General features: G+C 46.2%; 1 protein-coding gene across 1 annotated transcript; it reads right to left on the bottom strand.

Moving 5' to 3' along the window:
* Positions 1 to 5055: 5055 nt before the first annotated feature.
* On the bottom strand, positions 5056 to 14272 carry LOC134492197 (uncharacterized). Its single transcript, XM_063296386.1, has 5 exons — positions 14194 to 14272; positions 11445 to 11834; positions 9734 to 9817; positions 7625 to 7749; positions 5056 to 6052 (listed from the first exon to the last, which is right to left on the bottom strand). Exons 1-5 carry the CDS (start codon positions 14225 to 14227, stop codon positions 5963 to 5965), a joined length of 723 nt encoding a protein of 240 aa, XP_063152456.1. The 5' UTR covers positions 14228 to 14272; the 3' UTR covers positions 5056 to 5962.
* Between the last annotated feature and the right edge of the window lie 7690 nt (positions 14273 to 21962).

Genomic DNA, 21962 nt, shown 5'->3' with positions numbered 1-21962 from the left:
AATACAAACTAAAAACCCTCGGTGCGAATGTGATCCCTCCCCCTTCATTCAACTGTTTCAAATTCCCCATCCCAGGTGCTCCTAACGAGTTCTGCTAATCAACGGGCAAAAAGGACCTTGAACACAAACGATAACCCAAACACATTCCATCCCAATGAAGAAAGATAGAAAGCCTGGTACAAGGTCTCCCAGCAGCTCCCTCCCAACCAGAACGCGCGTCAGCACCATGTCATGTGAAACGTTATGATGTACATTGAACATTGCAACGACGAACATGACATACCGCCCCCCAAAAAAAATTACACAGCAAAATCTAGTAAACCTTTACAGAAAAAGGAACAGTTAAGCAGCAGGCTTCAAAGGTTATGCTAAGTGGAAGCACCGAACTAAATCAGGAGCATTGATGTGGCGAGCAGGCACCCACTCAGGGTGGGGGAAGTGCTTCCAATGAACTAGGTATTGGAGGGAGTTGCGAAGTTTGCGGGAGTCGACAACCTCTTTGACTTCAAAGTGTTGCTGGCCATCAATCATGAGCAGAGCAGGTGGAGGAGGTTGGGGGTGCCAGTGGGCGGAGTGGTGGACTGGCTTGAGTAAGCTGCAATGGAAAACAGGGTGTAAGCGTTTCAAATTGTGGGGCAAGTCAAGCTTGACAGTAACAGGATTGATAAGAGCAACAATGGGGAACGGGCCGATGAATTTAGGGGCAAGCTTCTTTGAAGGTTGAGGGGATTTTATGAACTTAGTAGAAAGATAAACCTGATCCCCGATTTTGAAAGTGTGTTGCAGAGAACGGTGTTTGTCGGTGTGGAGTTTGTAGGCAGCTTGAGCATTGCCCAGAGCCTGCTTAATTACCGGCCAAGAATCAGCAAGCTGAGCAGCCCAAGCGTGAGCCAAGCAGGATGCAGAGGGGGGCTGCGGCAATTCAGGGATGGGAACAAAGTCCTGGCAGGAAACAACCCGGAAAGGGGTCTGTCCAGTACTCTGGTGGACAGCATTGTTGTAAGCCACCTCAGCAAAGGGCAGCAAATCGACTCAATTGTCCTGATGGTAGTTTGTGTAGGCACGAAGAAATTGCTCCAGGGTTGAGTTAAGAATCTCAGTAGATCCGTCTGTCTCCGGATGCGACGCCATGGACAGCGCCTGTTCGGTGCCAATTAATTTCAAAAAGGACCGCCAAAATTGGGAGGTAAATTGTGTGCCGCAGTTGGTCACCAAACGGGAGGGGCAGCCGTGTAAATGGTAAATGTGGAATAGAAATAGGCGAGCCAGCTGCTGGGCAGAAGGCACAGAAGTGCATGGAATAAAATGGGCTTGTTTTGAGAAAAAATCTTTTACAACCCAAATGACAGTTTTCTTTTGACTGGGTGGGAGGTCAACAATAAAGTCCATAGAGATCTCGGCCCAAGGACGAGATGGGCTGGCCACAGGCTGGAGAAGCCCTTGCAGTTTACCCACTTTTCGCTTTGACATGGCACAGACAGGACAAGAGGCAACATAGTCTTTAACATCCCGCCGCAGTGAGAGCCACCAAAATTGGCGGCAGACTAAATGCAGGGTTTTCACAAAACCGAAACGGCCCGCCAATTTATCGTCATGGGAGCGTTGTAACACCAAAACTCGCAAGGTTTCAGGCAGATAAAGGCGGTGGCCCACCCATGCGAGATCATCTCTGAAAGAAACTTTGTCTCTATTAGCCAGCAACCAAGTGTCAGATTTCACTGCCTGGAGAAAGTCCGTTTGTAATTGAGAAGGAACCGGCGCCCTGCGCTTCAGGGAAGGGGCGGGGCCCTGAGCTGGCAGAGCGTGAGTCTGGCTTCAGGTGACAGCAGCCAGGCCCAATTGTGGCACAGTGAGAACAGTCCCAACTACTTGAGTGCTTTGGTCAAAGTCCTGAGGCAAGCGGGACAAAGCGTCTGTGAGAAAGTTTTTCTTGCCAGGTATGAACTTCAATTGGAAGTTAAAACGACTGAAAAATTGAGCCCATCAAATTTGTTTTGGGCTAAGGTGCCGGGGGGTGTGGAGAGCCTCTAAATTTCTGTGGTCCGTCCAAACTTCGAATGGGCAGGTAGCACCCTCAAGGAGGTGGCGCCAAGTTTCTAAAGCAGCTTTTACAGCAAAAGCCTCTTTTCCCCAAACATGCCACCGGCGCTCAGTCTCAGAAAATTTTCTGGATAGATAAGCACAGGGTCTCAGGAGGTTGTCAGAGTCTTTTTGCAACAATATAGCCCCAATAGAAAAGTCAGAAGTGTCTGCTTGTACTACGAAGGGGCATTCAGGATCTGGGTGCCTCAAAATAGGCTCTGCAGTAAAGAAAGTCTTTAATTTCTCGAATGTAGCCTGGCATTCTGGCATCCAATTCAACACTGCCCCAGGATGTTTCACCTTGCGTGTTTCCCCCAACCCCTTTGTGCCCGCAACAGGGTTGTTGGTTTCTCAGTTCACTGGGTCTGCATGTAGGTGCACTGGGCATGCTCAGCCTTACCTGCAAAACAGATCCACTCGTACAGTGACTCTGGGTCATCTCTGCCTAGTGCCCATCTGAGGATGTCTCGGTTAAGTCCTTCCTTAAATTGCTCGATGAGCGTTGACTGGGACCAGTCGGGAACCTTGCCCGCCAAAGCTTTGAATTCTAGGGCATAGTCGACCACCGACCTGTGTCCCTGGGTAAGCTCCTTGAGTGCTTCCTTAGCCCTGGCCTTGGCCAGGGGGTCCTCAAAAAACAGCTTCAAGGCGAACATGAAGTCTTCAAACAACCCGAGTTCAGGAGCGTCAGCCTCCGTCAGTTGGACATACCAGTCTGCTGCTCTGCCTTTCAGCTTAGGGGTAATGGCCGCTATCTTAGCCTCCTCTGACATGAAATACGACCCGAATTGTTTCATGTAGGTCTTCGCGTTGGTTAGCAAAAAGGATAGTTTAGTGGGGTCCCCATCGAATTTGACAGCAAAGTCTTTCACCACCTTCCCTGCTGGAGGGGAATCAACTGCGGGCTGAGTGGCAGGTCCCCAGGTCACCCCAGAGGACCCTCTTCGGGGCAAAGCTCCGTCTCGGTGTCGCCTCCTGCCCTGGATCGTCGGTGGTCCATTGGGAGGAAGGGGAGAGGGTTGCGCGGAGCGAGGACTCTCATCTCGGCTTCCCTGGTCACCCATCGCGATAGACAGGGTTTTCAACAGGTCCTCCACCAAATCCATCCTCGCCTCCAACCTTCTCATCCTTTCAGGGGTCACCGATTCCTCCCTCCGTCGGACGTCAGGCTGTCTCTCTGGTGCCACTTTGGTCGATTCTCCCTCTGGGGTCAGTGGGAACCGCTACTTCCAGGAAGCACCAGCCATCTCCGCCTTGGGTTCTCCCTCATCGCTAGATCCCCCCAGCTCAGGGCTTGAGCTGGAGCCCCTCGGGTAGAACGAAATGTCGGGGGGAAGGGGGCTCTGCGGTACTGGGTCAGCTTATGGTTCCAGCACTCCGGACGTTGGTTTCAGCTCTGCCATCGTTAACTATTTTCCTCACAAGAATTGCACTTGGTAGGAGTTAACGGGTATCACAAAAAGGTTCTCAGCTTTATGAAATGGTTGCCTATCCTAATGTAATCTCAGACTCACAAGCAAGAGCTTGAATAAAATCTGGTTTATTTAAGAATAGTGTGCAAGTACAAAGAAAGCTGAGAATGAGCAGAAGCGCGCCAAATACAAACTAAAAACCCTCGGTGTGAATGTAAGCCCTCCCCCTGTACAACCGTTTCAAATTCCCCAGCCCAGGTGCTCCTAACGAGTTCTGCTAATCAACGGGTAAAAAGGACCTTGAGCATAAACACATTCCATCCCCGTGAAGAGAGATAGAAAGCCTGGTACAAGGTCTCCCAGCAGCTCCCTCCCAACCGGAACGCGCGTCAGCACCATGGCATGTGAAACGTTGCAATGTACATTGAACATTGCAATGACGAACATGACAGATAATGGGTTTAAACAATGGAAAAGGTTAGTTAAGTTAACAAGCAGGTGCACACATCACAATAAACCATGCTTCACTAAATAAACTTCAACTGGCTAGATTCATAAAGCACCAACCTGAAACTTAAAACCAGGCAAATTTTCTAGCTTAGACCAGAAGGTACAACCTTGGACTCCTGAGCTGCATTTGCCCCTATCTCAAAATCTTGAGTGTCATCACCAGTGATCACCAAAAGTTTTGGGAGTGTGGCCTCCATACCTCACTCAAAGGCCAATTGCAGGATTCTGCCTCCCAACACTGCACCCCTCAGGCTTAGCATGTTCTGTGACCCGGCCCTAAACACTGACTTGGCTCTCTCATCAGTCAGACGTGATCTGGCTTGCTTAACCTTGCTTGGTGTATTATGTAAATCCACCCAGTTGTAATTTATGCAGTCAACCATGGTTAAGCAAGCTACGGCTTAGCACTCTGTAAATACAACAAAGCACCTTATAACCAAACTCTTTATTACAAGTTAAGCATTTGTGGGTTAGAGTTTCCTTGGCTGGGTGTGTGTAGACACTGAAGACATGAGTGTGTCTGGACATGCCTGCTTCACAGCATCTGATTAAAAGATCAGCAAAGATTCTCAGGAGACATGAAGTGAGAGGCCTACAAAGATGCTCACCAGGGACATCAGCTGCTAGAAAAACTTTGAAGTCTTCTTCAAGGGAGGTGTTCAAGAAAAATTTAAGCCATTGTATGCTTTCAGGATGGCCAGTTGTAGAATCCTGAATTGGACCAAGCTTGTCCTCAAAAGATATTTCCAACTTTCTGGTCCATCCTTCTCCAGCCAGTTCCCTGCCAAAATACATTGGACTTAAATCCCATCATTCCAGCAAACATGGTGTTGGAAGGAAATCTTACCAGGGTCCATTCTGAGCCGGGAATGAAGATATGCAGGCAGTTGTTTGAACAGAGGTGATTGCTTTATTGTCCGAGAGGGCGAAATACAGAAAGGTCAGCTGTCGGAGGTGGCCACACGTGTGTTCCCCCACCAGCCCCTTATATAGAGGCGCAGGCCTTTTGTTAGTAAAAGAGTGCAAAAGACAATATTTTGTCTTAGCCAGATTGCGCTTAGTCGGTTTCTTGGAAGGAGGCACTTTCTATGAATTCTGAGAGAGCATAATTGATCAAAGATCAGAGGCATTCCTGCGGTCAGTTGGGCTCTCTGCAGGACTGTGGCTTTTGCCTGTTGGGTTTAAATTATTGTTATTCTGAGGGGAAGCCCCTTCTCCTTTATTTATGCTAAGGTGTTGCCTCTCTGCTTTTGTCCTCTCAGTTTCCTGACCTGATCGGCTTGCGGGGAATTTGATCAGGTTATCGGGACGTTCCTTTATGGCACGTGTTGGTTTCCTCCTATTTTATTGTGATCTTTTCATGTTTAAGTCATTTCCTTCTGTCTTAACCTTTTGCCCTGGGGTTTCCCACTTCTTACCCAGTTTGGGGAAGTGTTTTTGGTGGGAAGGGTCTGCCGGGGGAAGACGTGGTTAGAAAATGGCAGTTTGCAAGAGAAGGGGGGCAGTTTGCTTGAATCCTTCCAACAATGGAATGCTTGACCATGCTAGTTGGGATTTACAGGAGTAGAAATCCAACTATCTGGACAGCAAGCAGCTGGGGAAGGTGGCTTTGCTCAGACCCACTGGCAGCCAGATGCTGCACCCATTTCTGAGAGTGTAATCTTCCAAGCACGTGACCCTTGTGTCACATGCAAATGCTGTTAATGCCAAAAATGATTCATGGGTACATTCTAGCCAGCCATGGCCTTACAGTCCCATTCCAGGAGCTGTGTAGTGCAACTGTAGACTTCCTCCTAGAGAAATGGGTTTGCCCCTCATGCATAAATTCATCTATCCCATACAAAGACTTCAGTAGCTGAGAAGGCAAAGACATGCTCTGATGCAAAGGACTGAAGAAGATCAGCAGCAGATTTAGAATGCTGCTTGTCCAGATCACTTGACTCTGGCATTTTCGCAAGTCAGGAAACGTTGCTCAGCATGGGGGAGAGGGGAATTCCCATCCGATACTCCCTTGTCTCTCGTGCTGTGCAGGAAGAGAAGGCAACATTCTGTAAAAAGAAGAACAGTCCCTGACTTCCTTCAACACCTGGCAAGGGGAAGGAGCACACATCTGAAGCAAGATCTTGTGCATTTCTATATTTATTTATTTATTTATTTATTTATTTATTTATTTATGCATTTATTTATTTATGCATCTAGTTGGGATTTACAGGAGTAGAAATCCAACTATCTGGACAGCAAGCAGCTGGGGAAGGTGGCTTTGATATTTATCAAATAAATTGATATTTATTTATCAATCAAATCTTATCACCGCCCATCTCCCCCCAAAGGAGGGGATCTTTGCATTTTCATGTAAGCGCATTAGATCAATGCTGACTTTATAGGATAAAGATCATGAGAAGTTTACAGATCTCCCACAGAACCTTAGCTTGGCTATTGATTCAGCCCTTTTTCTCCAGCCTAGCTGAAAGGTAAAGTAAACCAGATCACACTCCCATTTAGATCTTCAACAAGCTGCAATCGAAAGTTGTCTGCCTACAGGTGCTGGGCGGCAGAAAAACCCCAAAATATTATGGTTGTGGTGCATCAGCACCACTTTTACATCTGCCTGCTTTGAATCTGCCCAGGGACATCAGAGATGCTGCCTCTGCATTCTATCCAGAAGGCAGTGATCTCTTGCACCAAGGGCCAATGCTGGCTAATATGTCGGACGATTCCCCTCCCCAAAATGCACAAGGCAGGACAGGGTAAAACCCAGATCTGAATCCATTTCCTTTGTGGTTCCATTAATTAAAATAGAGAACAAACAGATCATCATATCTTTAAGACACTTCCCTATCTTAGGTTGTGCACTGGAGTGGGGTCAAAAAGTCAAGATGGCAGTCGCAGCTGCATGATTACAACCACCATCTTGCTTCTTTTGACCTCTTCTGTGGATGTCCCTCCAGCTGCAGAGAGAGGTGGGTAAAAGCATTTCAAAGAGACTCCGTATCAATGAAGCGTAAATTTCACTTACAGTTTTCCAAGATTCTGTGCTTACTCCAGGTAGCCTTACTGAAATCCATGCCATTCTTGTTTCCTTGATCTTGCCAGCTACATGGGATTTGACAAGATCCTGGAGGTCTCAGAGACCAAAGTAGAGGCAGCTTGTGGAAAGCGTATCCTCTGCCGTTGAGCCGTGGACTTCAGTAGCTCTCACTGCAATTTGCTACAGCAAATCTCCCAATCACCAGGGAGGTACAATCTCCTAAATGGGGTGAGATCTAGAACCCCCACAAATCTAGCATGACTGAAGGACAGAGAGACCAAACTTCAAGAGTCAGGCTGTAATCGGGTGTGTTTAAGCCAGCAGCCTTGAAGGACTGAAATTTGGTTGCAGAGTGAGCTTAGCATTGCTTGGGTATCACGCAGGAAGGAAATCTCCTAAGATCTGCTCAATCTGCATCTTTTAAAGAGGTCACCTTGTGTAGATCCTGCCAATGTTGAAAACCCTGACCCTAAACTGTTCTCTTTCCCCCAAGGAAACAGCATGTCAAGGTCATCTTTAACTTCCCATTCGGCAAAGAGGGCAAGCAAGGTGATGACCGGCTGGAGGAGAAACACAGGACAAAGTCACGTACCTCTGCTATGATCAATCCGAGGATGCAGAGAATCAGGCCGGCAATGCTCAGCTGGACGATATTGGGCACCGTAGAGTCTCTGCCAGGTGCTGCCTTCACCAAAGAGGCAGGAGCTGCCCCATCTGCTGCAGGGGAGACATTTGACATGATCACCACCAGGACCTTCTCAGCTCTCAGGAGGCAAAAGAAGCAGGAGGAAAGAAGTCATGGAAACCTTCCACTTGGAGGACCTCAAGCTGCAGGCCTGGCCAACAACCCACAACTCGGAACTGCACGGAAGCCAAACTCAGTGAAAGGTGAGGAGAAACTTCCTGCAGCAAGAAGAATGGCTTGACAATGAAACTGACGGCCTCAAGAGATGGCTGGTGCTGCTCTGCTAGAGATCTTTAAGCAGAAGCAGGCAAAGCTCTCTGATGCTGAAACGGCATCCTGAGCGTCAAGGTTTGGATGGAGAAGGACTGGGCCAATATCTCAAGTCAGACAAATATTGGACCCCAATCTGAAATATAGATTGAAATACAGTGACTGAGCTTTCCACACACTCCCTCACCCAGAGTTCTTGTGTTCAGAAAGAGGAACTGTAGTGCACAACTTAATGATATTGTCCTTTGGCCATTTTCGTCCTTGCGGGGTAACATATCTAACTTGGGGTCATTACCCTTCCAGGCCAGAAGGGAGATTTAACACCCTGTAAAAATGGAACATAGATGAGGACATCCCAAAGTGAGGCTGTTCAGATTTGGCTGAATTGTGTATCCCAGGATTCCTTGCAACTGGCCAGGCTGGCAGGGGCTGCTGGGAGTTGTGATGGGACAACATCTGGAGGGTAGCAGGTTGTGCTTCTATATTCTAGATTAGGTTAGGCTACCACTGCCAGGTGCAAACACAAGAATCGCAAGGGTTCACAAACCATGGTTTCTTCAGTGGCTGGTTCTGCACAGCATGCTAAGCCATACACCATGGCTTGTGAGCCACAATGGCTAGGATCCCACATTTTGCTACGATAAAACCAAGTAAGGTATATTTTGGCTCAGTCTGATATGTGAACCTAACCAAATGACAAAAGAAACTGCTAGTATAATGTGAATTCTTATTAGGGACCAAATGAAAAAGAGGACCAGCTGCTGAACCTTTAATAGTTATGCAGAAGAGGGAATTTCCCCCAGTGTGGCTGGCACGGCAAGCTATTTCTGTTGAAATTCCCTCTGCTACTCTGTTATTAAAAATACAGGAAACCTGACCCTGTTTGCACATAAAGATCTAAAGAAGTCAGAAGTGCTGTTCTCCTGAGGTAAAACAACACATTTTCAGAAAGCTTTTTTTTTTAAAAGGAAGTTGAAAATTGGCATTTTTTTCTTTGATTGTGCCATTGTGGAACTCCCAATGAGCTTTCAGCTCAGAAATATAGGAAAATTACTAAGTATAATTTCCAGTTCAGTTTGCATCTGACACCTTCCAATCAATCTCTATATCCAGATCAGAGCAAGCCCACATGCCAGCTAGCAAAAATATTGCTTGATGTTTCTTTATTAAACATCAGCAAAGATCAGAAGAGTTAACTGGCAAAAATGGGAGAAAAGGCTGGCAAAAGCAGGGAGAGAGAAAACCATAAACACCAGGCAATAATTTATATCAAGGTTTCTCTACCTCAGCAACTTTAAGATGTGTGGACTTCAGCTCCCAGTGGCTGGCTAGGGAATTCTGGGAGTTGAAGTCCACACATCTTAAAGTTGCTGAGGTTGAGAACATTGTGATGTTCATTATCTCTATCCCTCTCCGTCTGTCTGTATCAAAAGGCAGAGAACTGTTCAGAGCCACTGGAAGCAATAAGGGGGGTGATTAGCATGGACTGTCCCAAAGGGAGGGGTCTTTGGTTATTCCAGCTTTAATCTGTTTATATTACATAGCAATAGTAGAATAGAGATGGAAAAGAGGACACCAGGTGATCCCTCTTCTTTTTGGCACAATGAAAGAAACCATTCGATGGACGGGGATGATGTCTAAAAATCCAATCAAGTTCCCTCTTCCAGTATCTCATGTCTTTATTTTCTTCCATATTCCATTTATTCCTGGTTTTCTTCTTCACTTATTTCTCTCTCTCATACAAACCTGCTACATTTGTGCTTTTGCTAGAAGAGGTTCCCTTTCTCTGATCATCAAAGGCTGCAGCATTGGACTGGGTACTGCTGGTTTCTGTTAAGATTGTTTTTTTTTTAAAAAAAGGCATTACTTTTTTTAATGCAGACTCTTTAGGCCTGTGTGTCAGCCCTTCAAGGTAGACCAGACAAGAAACCAAAATCACGAGTACTAACACTACCTTTATTGCAAGGTAACAGGAACAGAATCCTACGCCCTCTCTTATCTGACCGTTCCCTAGGCAGTGTCTCTGGGCCCATTCTCCCAAGGTCATTCCCACATTCCATTACATCTTCTGAGATGCTTCCCATGCCCCCATTCCTTTGGTGGGCTGTGATATTTTTTGTCTGACCATTGTCTAGGCCAGCCTTTCTCAACCTTTTGACCCTGGAGGAACCCTTGAAATATTTTTCAGGCCTCGGGGAACCCCTGCACATTCAGGCTTAAATATAGGCCTTTCATGGGTAGGCCTGTCTATGTGCACTAGTTCTTAAACTAAAAATAAAGAATGAAAGATGTAAGTTATCTTTAATATGAAGTTGCCCGAATTTGAAATAATTTTTTAAGTAAATCATGACCTCCCAGGGAACCCCTAGTGACCTCTCATGGAACCCAAGGGTGCCACATAACCCTGGTTGTGAGAAACCCTGTGCAGCTGTTCCTCCAGTCTCCCAAGGCTGTTCCCACATACCATTACAAGATGCATTTGCTTTGAGCTTCTTCTGGCTTAAACTGCACTGTGTTTTTTAATCACTATCCTGATTTTTAAAAGCCCCCTTCCAAAGCAGCTGTTTGCTCCCTAATGGGGGATGTAAAGCAGGGGTGGGAGATCCGTGGCCCAGCAGCATCATGGGTAGGACGTTCAAGAAAGTCAAAATGACACCATAACCATCAAGCCTAGTCAATTTTTTATGTGTGTCTGACACACAATACACCTAAAAAGGAGTGGGGTTTCAGTTGTGCACTGCAGCTGCCCTCTTACCCTCCCCCTGATGTTCCTGAATGGCCCCATGGTGGGAACAGAATTTCTCCCATGCATATATGGGGTAACAGGGAATGAACCACAAGGATCTCATGCAGAGAGTTCCAGTGATTGCAATCCTTTTCGCAAATTGCCATGAGTAAGTTCCCATCCCTTTCCGAACCCCCGACAAAGAGTAACCTGGAAATATGGGCATTGTAGGAGGAAGGAGGATGGCAGATTCTGCCACCATGACTTTGGTGCAAAGTGTTGCTGGACAAAGAAAACAGTAGCTTCAGGTGGACATGAGGACTTCAGTCCAGAAAAGGTGGGTGGGGAAAGGATTAAGCATGGCCACACCCCTTCATCTGCTTTTAATGTTTGATTAGCCACAGGAGATCCAAATGTTATTTAAATGTTATTTAAAATGTATTCATCCAGAGGGTCTGATGTCAGGTTCCAATCCATACAAGCAAGATCAAGCAATAAAGCCAAACAAATAAATAAAATTTAACTTTGATAAATAACACTTAGGGTCCTCCCCTCAAGGGTATCTATGGGGAAGTTTAAAAAAATCAAGGTGGCCACCACAACTGGACAACTCAAGCCCCATTTGTTTCTGACACAGTTCACAATTGTGTGGTTGCAGCTGACATCTTGACTTTCTTGACCTCCCCACGGATGCCCTTCTCCCCATGTGCAGATCTACCTTCATTCTCTTACCATTGATCACCGTTAGGTTGATGTGGGCTGACAGTCTTACACCCAAAGCCAGAAACTTGATGCCATAAACCCCCGAATCTTCTACTCTGACGTCCTGTAATATCAGCGAAGCATCTTCAGAAGACCATTCTGCCCGATGCCTGTATCTCTCTGCTTTCTCCACTGTGAACTCACAGGCATCCCACCAGTGATGGCTACCATTGCCTCCCTTGCAGTTATCAGCTTTCACAATCAACATCAGCCATGGGCCGGTGATGAAATGCCATCGAATCTGGAAATAGTTAGGCGCCAAAGAAGACAAATTCAACGAGGCTGAGAGCAAGGCTGTCTTTCCACGGGAGACGTAAATCGAGGACAGGGGCGTAGACAGCCCAAGACCCGCAGCAGGGCCTGGGAGAAAGAAAACAGGGAAAGGGGTTAGCCATGAGGTCTAATCCAGCTCCTAGAAATTGATCTTTGGGCCTGCAAGGAGAAGAACTAGATCTGTTCTAATTCCTCTGCTGAACCCCATCATCTCCTTCCTTTTCCTAGTCCATTCCTTATCAATGGACCAAGGGAAACCTTACAGCTGAAAGATCTAACCGCCCTTTTCCTAATGCTGTAAAAATGTTTCCTTCTTGATGCTACCACAAAGCCGGAAAATAGACCCCACGGGCATCAATGGAGACTATATTAAGTCCTTTTTTAAAATATGATTTTTATTTAAGAAAAATAATAAGAACTACAACAAACTAAATTAGAACAGAAAAAGTGAAAACGAAAGAAAAAACAGAGAAAGCTAACAGTGCAACAAGAAAAGAAAATAGAGCAAAAAAGAGCAAGATAGAAAGAAAGAAAGACTTAAAGAAGTGGCTTCCAATGTTCTTCACAGAAGTTGTAAGTACAACTGTAGTTTAAACTCTCTCTCTAAAGTTACAAGTCTCTTCTTTCTAGAATCTATCCTGTCTAATCATTGAAACCATAAATTACAATACTTTTTTTTTTCATTTTTATGCAAAAAGTCCATCAGGGGTTTCCAGTCACCAATAAATGTAGATATTGTCTTTTTTCTAATCAAAGAGGTCAGTTTATCCATCTCAGCAAGATCTGTGGAGTCCTTGGTGCTCCCTGAGCTTGGTTGTTTGCTTGCAGACGTTTCATTACCTGACTAGGTAACATCATCAGTGCTAGTGAATGTGGGGTTTGCTCCCTGTTTATATACAGTAGCTTGCCCTGCCAGTGTTGGTGAGGGTGTGGGTTTCTCCTTGGGAGTTCCCTGATATTAGGGTATTGTTTTCTGCCTTCTGTTTCTGTTCTCTGTTTCAGGCAGAAAATAATACCCTAATCAAGGAACTCCCAAGGAGAAAACCACACCCCCACCAACACTGGCAGGGCACAGCAAATTATGGTCTTGATTTTCAAACTTCACCAAACCACACATTCCTTCAAAATATACTGAACTGGCATTCTACATGATAACTGCTGCAAGGATTTTATACACTTTACGTTGGAAAAAAAACTCTGATCTCCTCTATGGAAGAATGGTTAATTAAACTACAGGAATATCCTTCGATATCTAGAAGAACGCCGTGGTATCAAAAAGTGGTATATATTTTAATTTGTTTGGAAATCATTTCTGGACTACAATTCTATATATGGAATTGTGGCACATTCCAGATTTGGGTTCTATATGTTATATTTTAATCAGACATCATCTACACATTATTTACCCGATTCTTTTAACATATTGTTTACAATTTATTTTCTTTTTCCTCTTACTGATTTCAGTTGTGTTAACCAAATATTTTTACAATTCAATAGAGACATCTCTTGACTAGAACTTGAGTATGAAATATCTTGCAGTACATACTCTTAACGATGTATTAAAATATATTAGCCATATGATATTTTCAATCTGCTGGTATTCACAATTCGTTGGCTATTCATCAGTATTCTATTTTTTTATTCCCTATGTTTTCTTTATTTTAAATATGTATTTGTAGTAGCTTTATTCCCTTACCTTTTTTCTTGAAATTATCATATTACATTAAAAAATAAAATAAATAGGTATAGATGCAAATTCTCAGCCTTCTAACCCAACAGGCTTATATTATATTATATTATATTATATTATATTATATTATATTATATTATATTATATTATATTATATTATATTATATTATTATATATAATAACAGGTAATTTTGATCAAGAAAACACCATGAAGAGAAAGAATAAAACACTCTGCAGTTCCATTACTCTGACCAACATCCAGCCTTCTAAGTCCATGAGGAGTAAAGGGGTAGATAAATTGATTGATTGATTGATTGAATGATCAAAGACAAGAAGGAGGGAGAGATCAAGTGAGCATTCATTCTAAGAGTGGCTACCACCTGTCCATCTGGAATAGTACACCTTGAAGAGGTTGCATGGTCCTTCAACCAATGGATCAAACCAAGGAACAGGTTGCAGACCCAAGTTGCATGGACCTTCAACCAATGGATCAAACAAGCAAAGGTAAAACATTTGGAACTATAATATTTTAGGTGGGTTGGTGCAAGTTGGGAGTTCTACTTTGAAAGGCTTTAAAATTAAATTAAACCAAACTCCCCTGCCTTCTGTTTTGATGCTGCCCAAGAATTCCACCATCACTGCCGCTGTCCTGCTATGCTCTGTAGAACATGGGCAGCCTGAAGGTCCCATCCCAAGAAAAGTTTTTCTGTCCCTTTTCTGGTTAGCAAAACAGCCTCTGCTCCATCGTTTACTCACCCACCAGCATCAGGATCAGCCATGGATTTGGCATCACAGCCAGGATTCTCTTCTCCCCTGCCTCTGGAGCACTTTCTCCCCTGCCTGTCGCTCTCCCTTCATCAGCACATTTCACTTTCATTCTCATCTGCTCCACTTTGAGGAAGAGAAATGGGGCCAAGGCTTCCGTCCTACATCCTGGCTCCAGCCAAATTTTGCCAGCTCAGCTTAAATATAACCCGGGTTAAAGACCTTTGCACAACAGGCAGTAGCCAGGGGAGGAAGGAGTGAGGGTGGGGGGATATTTGTCCCCAACACTCACACCCTCCTGCCATACCCCTTCCTGGGACCCCCACCTTCACACCCCCATTATCTGAGTTCTGGAGTATGTCGGCGAAAGACTTTCCCCAGCAGGACTTGTTCTTGAACGAGGAGAAGCTATTCTCATTTGGATTTTGGATGGGGTGCAAAGTGAAGCATCTTCCCAGGAATAATGTTTTTAAGAACTGGACCCAGTTTTCCCCCCTTTTGCTGAGGTTACCAGGCCTGGATAATTCTGGAGTGCATGGTGCTAGACGACAAATCCAGCCATGGAATAATCCAGGAAAGCAAGATCGTTATTTTAATCCAAAGCACTTTGTGGCTTAACATACTGGGCAAACTTATGCCTACCTGATGAATCTATGATTCAGGATATGGTGCTAAATCAGAAAAGGGGCTAATTCAGTAATCAAATTGTATGAACTCAGCCAGTAAGTATTAAACAGAGATAAAGACATGAACTATTCCAGTCCATGAAGTAATCTGTTCATTGTGAATCAGGGATATCCGCAGGAGGAGGTCAAAAAAGTCAAGAAGGAAGGCGCAACCATGCAACTGAAGCCCCACCCCTTTTGCATGCATTGTGGTGCACATAAAAAAGGGTGGGGCTTTATTTGTATGGTTGTGGCTGCCATCTTGACTCCTTTGACCCCCATTGTGGACCTCCCAAGTGTAATCAGCTTCTACTGAGAAACTGAGATTTGAGGTGGGATGGAGTTCCAAATGCCTTCTATAGCCCTGATACATTTTTTAACTAAATTAAAAACCATCCTATATAGCAGCAGCCTAACTCCTCCTGACCTCCATAGACTATATAGTGGACTTCTGCACTGTTATTTTGGATCTTGGCCCCCAGAAGGAGAAACTAAACCCATCACATTCCTTTCTTCTCCATTTATCATGAAGCTGTTCCTTGAAAGGAAGAGAAAAATAAGCTTAGGTGGGTCAGTATTGTGACATCCCCACTACTTTCCATCCCACAGGCTAAACAGCTGGCACTCTGCAAAGAATATCCAGGTTTGGGTGTATTCATCATTCTTAACCCCCTCTTAAAAGCTGGGCCAGAGTTTCTGGCAAGTGCCTGCTATTCTGATCTGCAGTGAATCTTCAATGTGTGTGTGTGTGTGTGTATGTCTGTGTGTATTTAAACCTTGCCTGAATTGTTAAGCATTCAGCAGTTCACACCTAGTTAGCTTGGCCTGAAAATGGGAACAAGAAAAACAAAACAGAATAAGATTAATATCCTTTCTGTTAAACTTTCCATTTTTAGGAACTCTGCACGGCAATTGCAGAATCGCAGAAGTAGGTCTGGTATTTGCTAAACACACAACTTTACAGGACCCATGGGAGCAGGATTTGCCAAATTTCAAAGGGGTGGTGGTTCTTTGGTTAATGAAGATAAGAGCAGAGACATGTTATAAGCCTTAAAAGCATCAATACTCTGCCATCATAAAGTATCCTCAATATGAATTGGTGCTATATTTTCTAGCAATGGGAATTATTTGCCTTATGAGTAAAAAGGGTCTGAGCTGGGGTTCATCTGGGAACCTTACCTGGGGTACACTGAAGTTCTGGAAACTGCAAAAACTGGAGGGTTTTCTTGCAAAAGAAACCACAATTTTAGGAGCAGAGATGAGTACCCAATGGGCCAAGCATCTGGTTCTATGACACTGACTTTTGTTGACCTTAGCATTTTGTTCTGTGTCTCTTCCCCACCTGGTGACAATTGGATAATGTACATCTCACTGCCTTTCCCCATCTAACAGTTTTAAGTCAATAATTCTTGCCTTCTATTTCCTTGACTATTGTTATTTATTTGTTTAGTCGCTTCCGACTCTTCGTGACTTCATGGACCAGCCCACGCCAGAGCTTCCTGTCGGTCGTCAACACCCCCAGCTCCCCCAGGGACGAGTCCGTCACCTCTAGGATATCATCCATCCACCTTGCCCTCGGTCGGCCCCTCTTCCTTTTGCCCTCCACTCTCCCTAGCATCAGCATCTTCTCCAGGGTGTCCCTTCTTCTCATTATGTGGCCAAAGTATTTCAGTTTTGCCTTTAATATCATTCCCTCAAGTGAGCAGTCTGGCTTTATTTCCTGGAGGATGGACTGGTTTGATCTTCTGGCAGTCCAAGGCACTCTCAGAATTTTCCTCCAACACCACAGTTCCAAAGCATCTGTCTTCCTTCTCTCAGCCTTCCTTATGGTCCAGCTCTCGCAGCCATATGTTACTACGGGGAACATCATTGCTTTAACTATGCGGACCTTTGTTGTCAGTGTGATGTCTCTGCTCTTAACTATTTTATCGAGATTTGTCAATGCTCTTCTCCCAAGGATTAAGCGTCTTCTGATTTCCTGACTGCAGTCAGCATCTGCAGTAATCTTCACACCTAGAAATACAAAGTCTTTCACTGCTTCTACATTTTCTCCCTCTATTTGCCAGTTATCAATCAGCCCGGTTGCCATAATCTTGGTTTTTTTTGAGGTTTAGCTGCAAGCCAGCGTTTGCACTTTCTTCTTTCACCTTCATCATCAGGCTCCTCAGTTCCTCTTCGCTTTCAGCCATCAAAGTGGTATCATCTGCATGTCTGAGATTGTTAATGTTTCTTCCAGCGATTTTAACCCCAGCCTTGGATTCCTCAAGCCCAGCATGTCGCATGATGTGTTCTGTGTACAAGTTGAATAGGTAGGGTGAGAGTATACAGCCCTGCCGTACTCCTTTCCCAAACTTAAACCAGTCTGTTTCCTTGACTATTGGGATTATGAAAAGCATCTCATATCCTGATATGTTTAATTCATGTTTTTTTTTTCCTTTTAAAAACACTTCTGTAAGTGCCGTTTGTATAAGAAGCATCAAATGGAGAAGGGAATTGACAAAATAAAAACCTGCATTCAGATAAGGGACTGAAGTCACAAGATTGTTTGGGAGACGCTTTTCTTCTCCTTTTCTGGTCGGGGTGCTTCCTCATTTCTATTTTACAGGATCCTAAGCCGTCTTTAAACCAAAATCGACAGCTAAGAAAAAAATAGATGAAGGTTCCAGGGGGAAAGTCAAAGAGGTTTTTTTCTGTGTTAACAAGAGGCTGGAAAGAAAAGAGAAAAATAAAAAAGACTTGGAGAGAACTTTATAGAGGATGAGCAGCAGCTGGATCAACATCTGTCAGAGATACCTTAGTTTGCATTCCTGCACCAGGATTGAGGATTTCATTCAATTCTATGATTCAGTGATCAGAGGTCCAAACGCCTAACTCTTTAGAGGTTGCAGTGAGTGACCCTTCTCATCACAATTCATGTACAGAGTTCTCCTCTGCAAGGGTGAGAAAATGCTCCTGGTAGAAGAGATAGCCTGTTGGAGCAGATGAGGGCCCATCTTCTCTAGGACTCTGGTCCACAGCCTCTTAAGCAATGGCCCTCTTTCAACTGATGCAGAGAGACTGTGATATTACCAAAAGTTCAGCTGATGTTGGTAGCTGTCAACCTACTCTTCCTTGTAGGCAGGCTACTCATAGGTGAGGGGAGTTTGTAAAGCAGAGCTTGTAGCCACCATGGGACCCCCAACTCTGGCAAGAAAGAATGTCAATGGAGAGCAAGTGATGGTCTGTTTAGTGGCATGGCAGTTGCAAGTGTTTAGGCCAGCCTTCACAGTCCTTTGACCCTGGAGGAACCCTTGAAATATTTTTCAGGCCTCAGGGAACCCCTATACATTCAAGCTCAGATAGGCCAGAAGTTACACAATTATTATATTTGTTTCATGGGTAGGACTGTATAGATGCACTAACAGAGTTCTTTAACTAAAAATAAAGAATGAAACTTACCCCTTTAATGTGAAGTTGCCAGAATGTGAAATAATTTTTAAAATAAATCATGATCTCCCAGGAAACCCTTAGTGACCTCTCGCAGAACCCTAGGGCTCCCCGGAACCCTGATTGAGAAACCCCAGTTTATGCCATAGCAGTCTGTTTTACCACCAGAGATGTCCTTTTCTGCAGTAGCTGGAGCAGGAGAGTGAATTGTCCAGCAGTCTCGTTCCTTTTTTTGCACTGGTTTCTTTTTCAAGAGGAGAGAACATGTGTCTGGGTTGGAAGAAAGGGGAATTAAGACAGAGAAAAGGAGCTGGGCAGATGTATTGGAAGAGGGAAAGTGAAACTTCCCTTTTGTAAAATGCACATCTAAGAAAGAAAGATTCTTCTATTATCCAACTTTTATCAGTAGAAGATGCTGGCCTATCTTTGCATCCATCACCCCAAAGAGAGGAGAGAGACATGAATTTAATTACAAAGCATTGTCATGCGCTGCCTACTACTGAGTAAAACACAGACACTAATTTAGGGAAGATCAGGTTCTGGTTTATTTCAGCATAGTGCATAGCTGGAAAAAGCTGAGAGTGAAGGGAGCGCGCCGGTACGGGGTTTAAATAGCCCGCGCCGGTCAGTGCCCCCCCCCACCTCGGGTTGTGTCATCCCCCCAAGTCCTGTAGGCTTCGTTGCCAGTAGGTGAGGGGTCGCGGGGCCCCTGCTGGTGCCCCGGGCTTCTCTCGTAATCGTTTTCTTCCTCCGGCTGGTGATTGCTTTCAGCTGGGCGATATCCTTTGCGTTCCTGCTGACAGCTCCAGGTGTGCCTCGTGATCCACCCAGTCTTTGTCGCTCTTTCTTCCCCCTTTGTGTTCTCTTGACTGGATTTTCCGGCCGGGGTCGTTCCCTCCTCCTCGGGGTCTGTGTCTGTTGTTGTGCGTCGCTTTGCTTATCTTTTAATCCCTTGCTCTTGTTTCAGTGGTATTGTTATGTGTGCCATTGTGCTGATGCATTCAGCTCAACGGTGCTCATGACATACTGCCCCCCTTTCGAATGGTGCCCCCCCCCCCGGCATTTCCGGGAGAGCTGTCAAAAAAAATTTTTTTTTTTGTATTTCCGCCAGAGTGCTTTCCCGCCGGAGTGCTTTCACCCTTCCCCTTGCTCCGCCCTCTACCGCGTTTCCATCTTTTGGGTGTGTTCCGAGTGCACATGCCTCGACCACACCCTGCTCGTTCTTGCTCAGTTCGTCATGAGAGGAGGCGTGGCTGGTCTGGTGCTGTTTCAACTCCAGGTAGGATCCTTATCTTTTTGTTTTGTTGATTGTTTTGTTGTGTTGTCATGTGTGCATCCTGGCCATTTGCCCTCTGGCGATGCACCTATGACCAATCTTCCCTCCCCAATGGGCCCGGAGAGGGTGAGGGGAGGGTGAGTCTCAGGGGGGAGGAGGCCTACTCAAGTCGCGGGCTTGGGGGGTCCCTTCCCCTGGGGGTGACGCGGGTGGGGGGGGAGGCCCGAGGGGGGAAGTGTGTCCTAAGGGGCCAGTTCGGCTGGGCGCCCCTTTGGTTTGTCAGGATACGTCGTGTGGAATGCTCGGGTCAGGTCCGGTGCCTTAATGTGTTGAGCCGCCACCCATTCTGGGTGGGGGAAGTGTTTCCATTTTACTAAATAGTATAGTGTGCCCCGTTGACGGTGGGAATCGAGTATTTCTTTTACCTTGAAATGTTGTTGGCCGTCGATCATCACTGGGGAGGGCAGAGGCGTGCTTGGGTGCCATCGGGAGGTGGTTGCTGGTTTCAGGAGGCTGCTGTGGAATACCGGGTGGAGTCTCCTTAGATTGTGCGGCAGGTCCAGGCGTACTGCCACCGGGTTCACTATCTGTGTTACTCGAAGCGGCCCGATATACTTAGGCCCCAGTTTCTTCGAGGGTTGAGGTGATTTCATGAATTTGGTGGAAAGGTAGACCATATCCCCTACCTGGAATGTCGGTTGCTGGCGCCGGTGCTTGTCGGCCTGTTCTTTGTAGGCGGACTGTGCTTCCTTCAGCGCTGCCGTGATTACTGGCCATGATTCCGCTATCTTCCGTCCCCAGTCGCCTGCGCCCACTTGGGGTCCCGGGGGTTGTGGTAGCTCCGGTATGGGTACGAACTTGCGCCCGGAGACTACTTCGAACGGGGTTTTCCCTGTACTCGTGTGAATGGCGTTATTGTAGGCGACTTCTGCAAATGGAAGCAGGTTGACCCAGTCGTCTTGGTGGTAATTGGTATATGAGCGTAGGAATTGTTCTAGTGTGGCATTGAGGATCTCCGTGGCTCCGTCCGTCTGGGGATGCCAGGCTGTGGATAGGGCTTGTTGGGTCCCAATCAGTTTTAGAAAAGCCCGCCAGAATTTCGAGGTGAATTGTGTGCCCCTGTCGGTCACCACACGTACGGGGCATCCGTGTAACCTGTACATGTGTACAAGGAAAAGTTTAGCCAGCTGCTGGGCGGACGGGACTGATGAGCAGGGGATGAAGTGTGCCTGTTTAGAAAAGTAGTCTTTCACCACCCAAATGGTTGTTTTCTTCTGGCTGGGTGGTAGATCTAGTATAAAATCCATGGAGATTTCCTCCCATGGTCAGGAGGGCTCCGCCACCATTTGTAGTAGTCCCGGGGGCTTTCCCGGTGCCCGTTTGGCCATTGCGCATATCGGGCAGGATGCTACATAGGCCTTAACGTCCTGTCTCAATGCGGGCCACCAGAACTGTCGTCGTGTTAGGTGCAGGGTCTTTAGAAACCCGAAGTGTCCCGCTTGTTTGCTGTCGTGTGATCTGCGCAGGATTGCCTGGCGCTGCGAGTCCGGGACATATATTCTGCCTTCCCCCCATGCTAAGTCCTGTTCCATTGTCACCTTGTCGGGGTTTGCTAGTAGCCAGGGGTCGGTTTTGAGGGCGGCGGTGAGGTCCGCACGTATCCCTCCTGGTAGTCGCGGGTGGCACCGTCTGGTCGCTGGTTGGCTTGCCGTCGGTTGAGACGTGGGGTTGAGCTGTTTCTGGATAGGACCGTCCCAATCATATCTGGGATGGGCTCTTCGTCTTGGGGCAGTCAGGAGAGGGCGTCAGCCAGGAAGTTCTTTTTGCCTGGTATGAACTTCAGTTGAAAGTTAAAGCGGCTGAAGAATTGGGCCCATCTGACCTGTTTCGGGCTGAGGCGTCTGGGCGTCCGGAGGGCCTCGAGGTTCCGGTGGTCTGTCCAGACCTCGAATGGTTGGGTGGCTCCTTCCAGTAGATGCCTCCATGTTTCTAGCACCGATTTTACCGCGAACGCCTCCTTCTCCCATACGTGCCAGTGCCTTTCCGTCTCCGAGAATTTCCTTGACAGGTAGGCGCATGGTTTCAGGATTCCTGCAGGGTCCTTTTGGAGCAGTATGGCCCCCAGGGAGAAGTCTGAGGCGTCGGCTTGGACCACGAACGGCTGTTCTGGGTCCGGATGTGTGAGGATTGGCTCCGTGGTGAACAGCGCTTTCAGTCTGTTGAACGCTGTCTGACACGCGGGAGTCCAATTTAGTACTGTCCCTGGGTTCTTGGCTCGCCGTGTGTCCCCAACTCCTTTAGTTTTGAGGAGGTCTGTTAGGGGGAGGGCTATCTCCGCAAACCCCCATGCGAATGACCTGTAGAAGTTCGCGAAGCCGAGGAAGCTTTGAAGT

This window comes from Candoia aspera, chromosome 2, assembly GCF_035149785.1.
Source record: "Candoia aspera isolate rCanAsp1 chromosome 2, rCanAsp1.hap2, whole genome shotgun sequence".
Lineage (NCBI taxonomy): Eukaryota > Metazoa > Chordata > Lepidosauria > Squamata > Boidae > Candoia > Candoia aspera.
The sequence above is the reverse complement of the archived record's forward strand: the minus strand, read 5'-3'. Positions and strand labels throughout refer to the sequence as shown.

Excerpts from the sequence above, each read along its gene's own strand:
- LOC134492197 (XM_063296386.1), bottom strand. The coding sequence starts at position 14,227 with ATGCCAAATCCATGGCTGATCCTGATGCTGGTGG. Across the intron at positions 11,835-14,193 it reads GCTGATCCTGATGCTGGTGG|GCCCTGCTGCGGGTCTTGGG; the intron begins GTGAGTAAACGA and ends TCTTTCTCCCAG. Across the intron at positions 6,053-7,624 it reads TCGGATTGATCATAGCAGAG|AATGTTGCCTTCTCTTCCTG; the intron begins GTACGTGACTTT and ends TTCTTTTTACAG.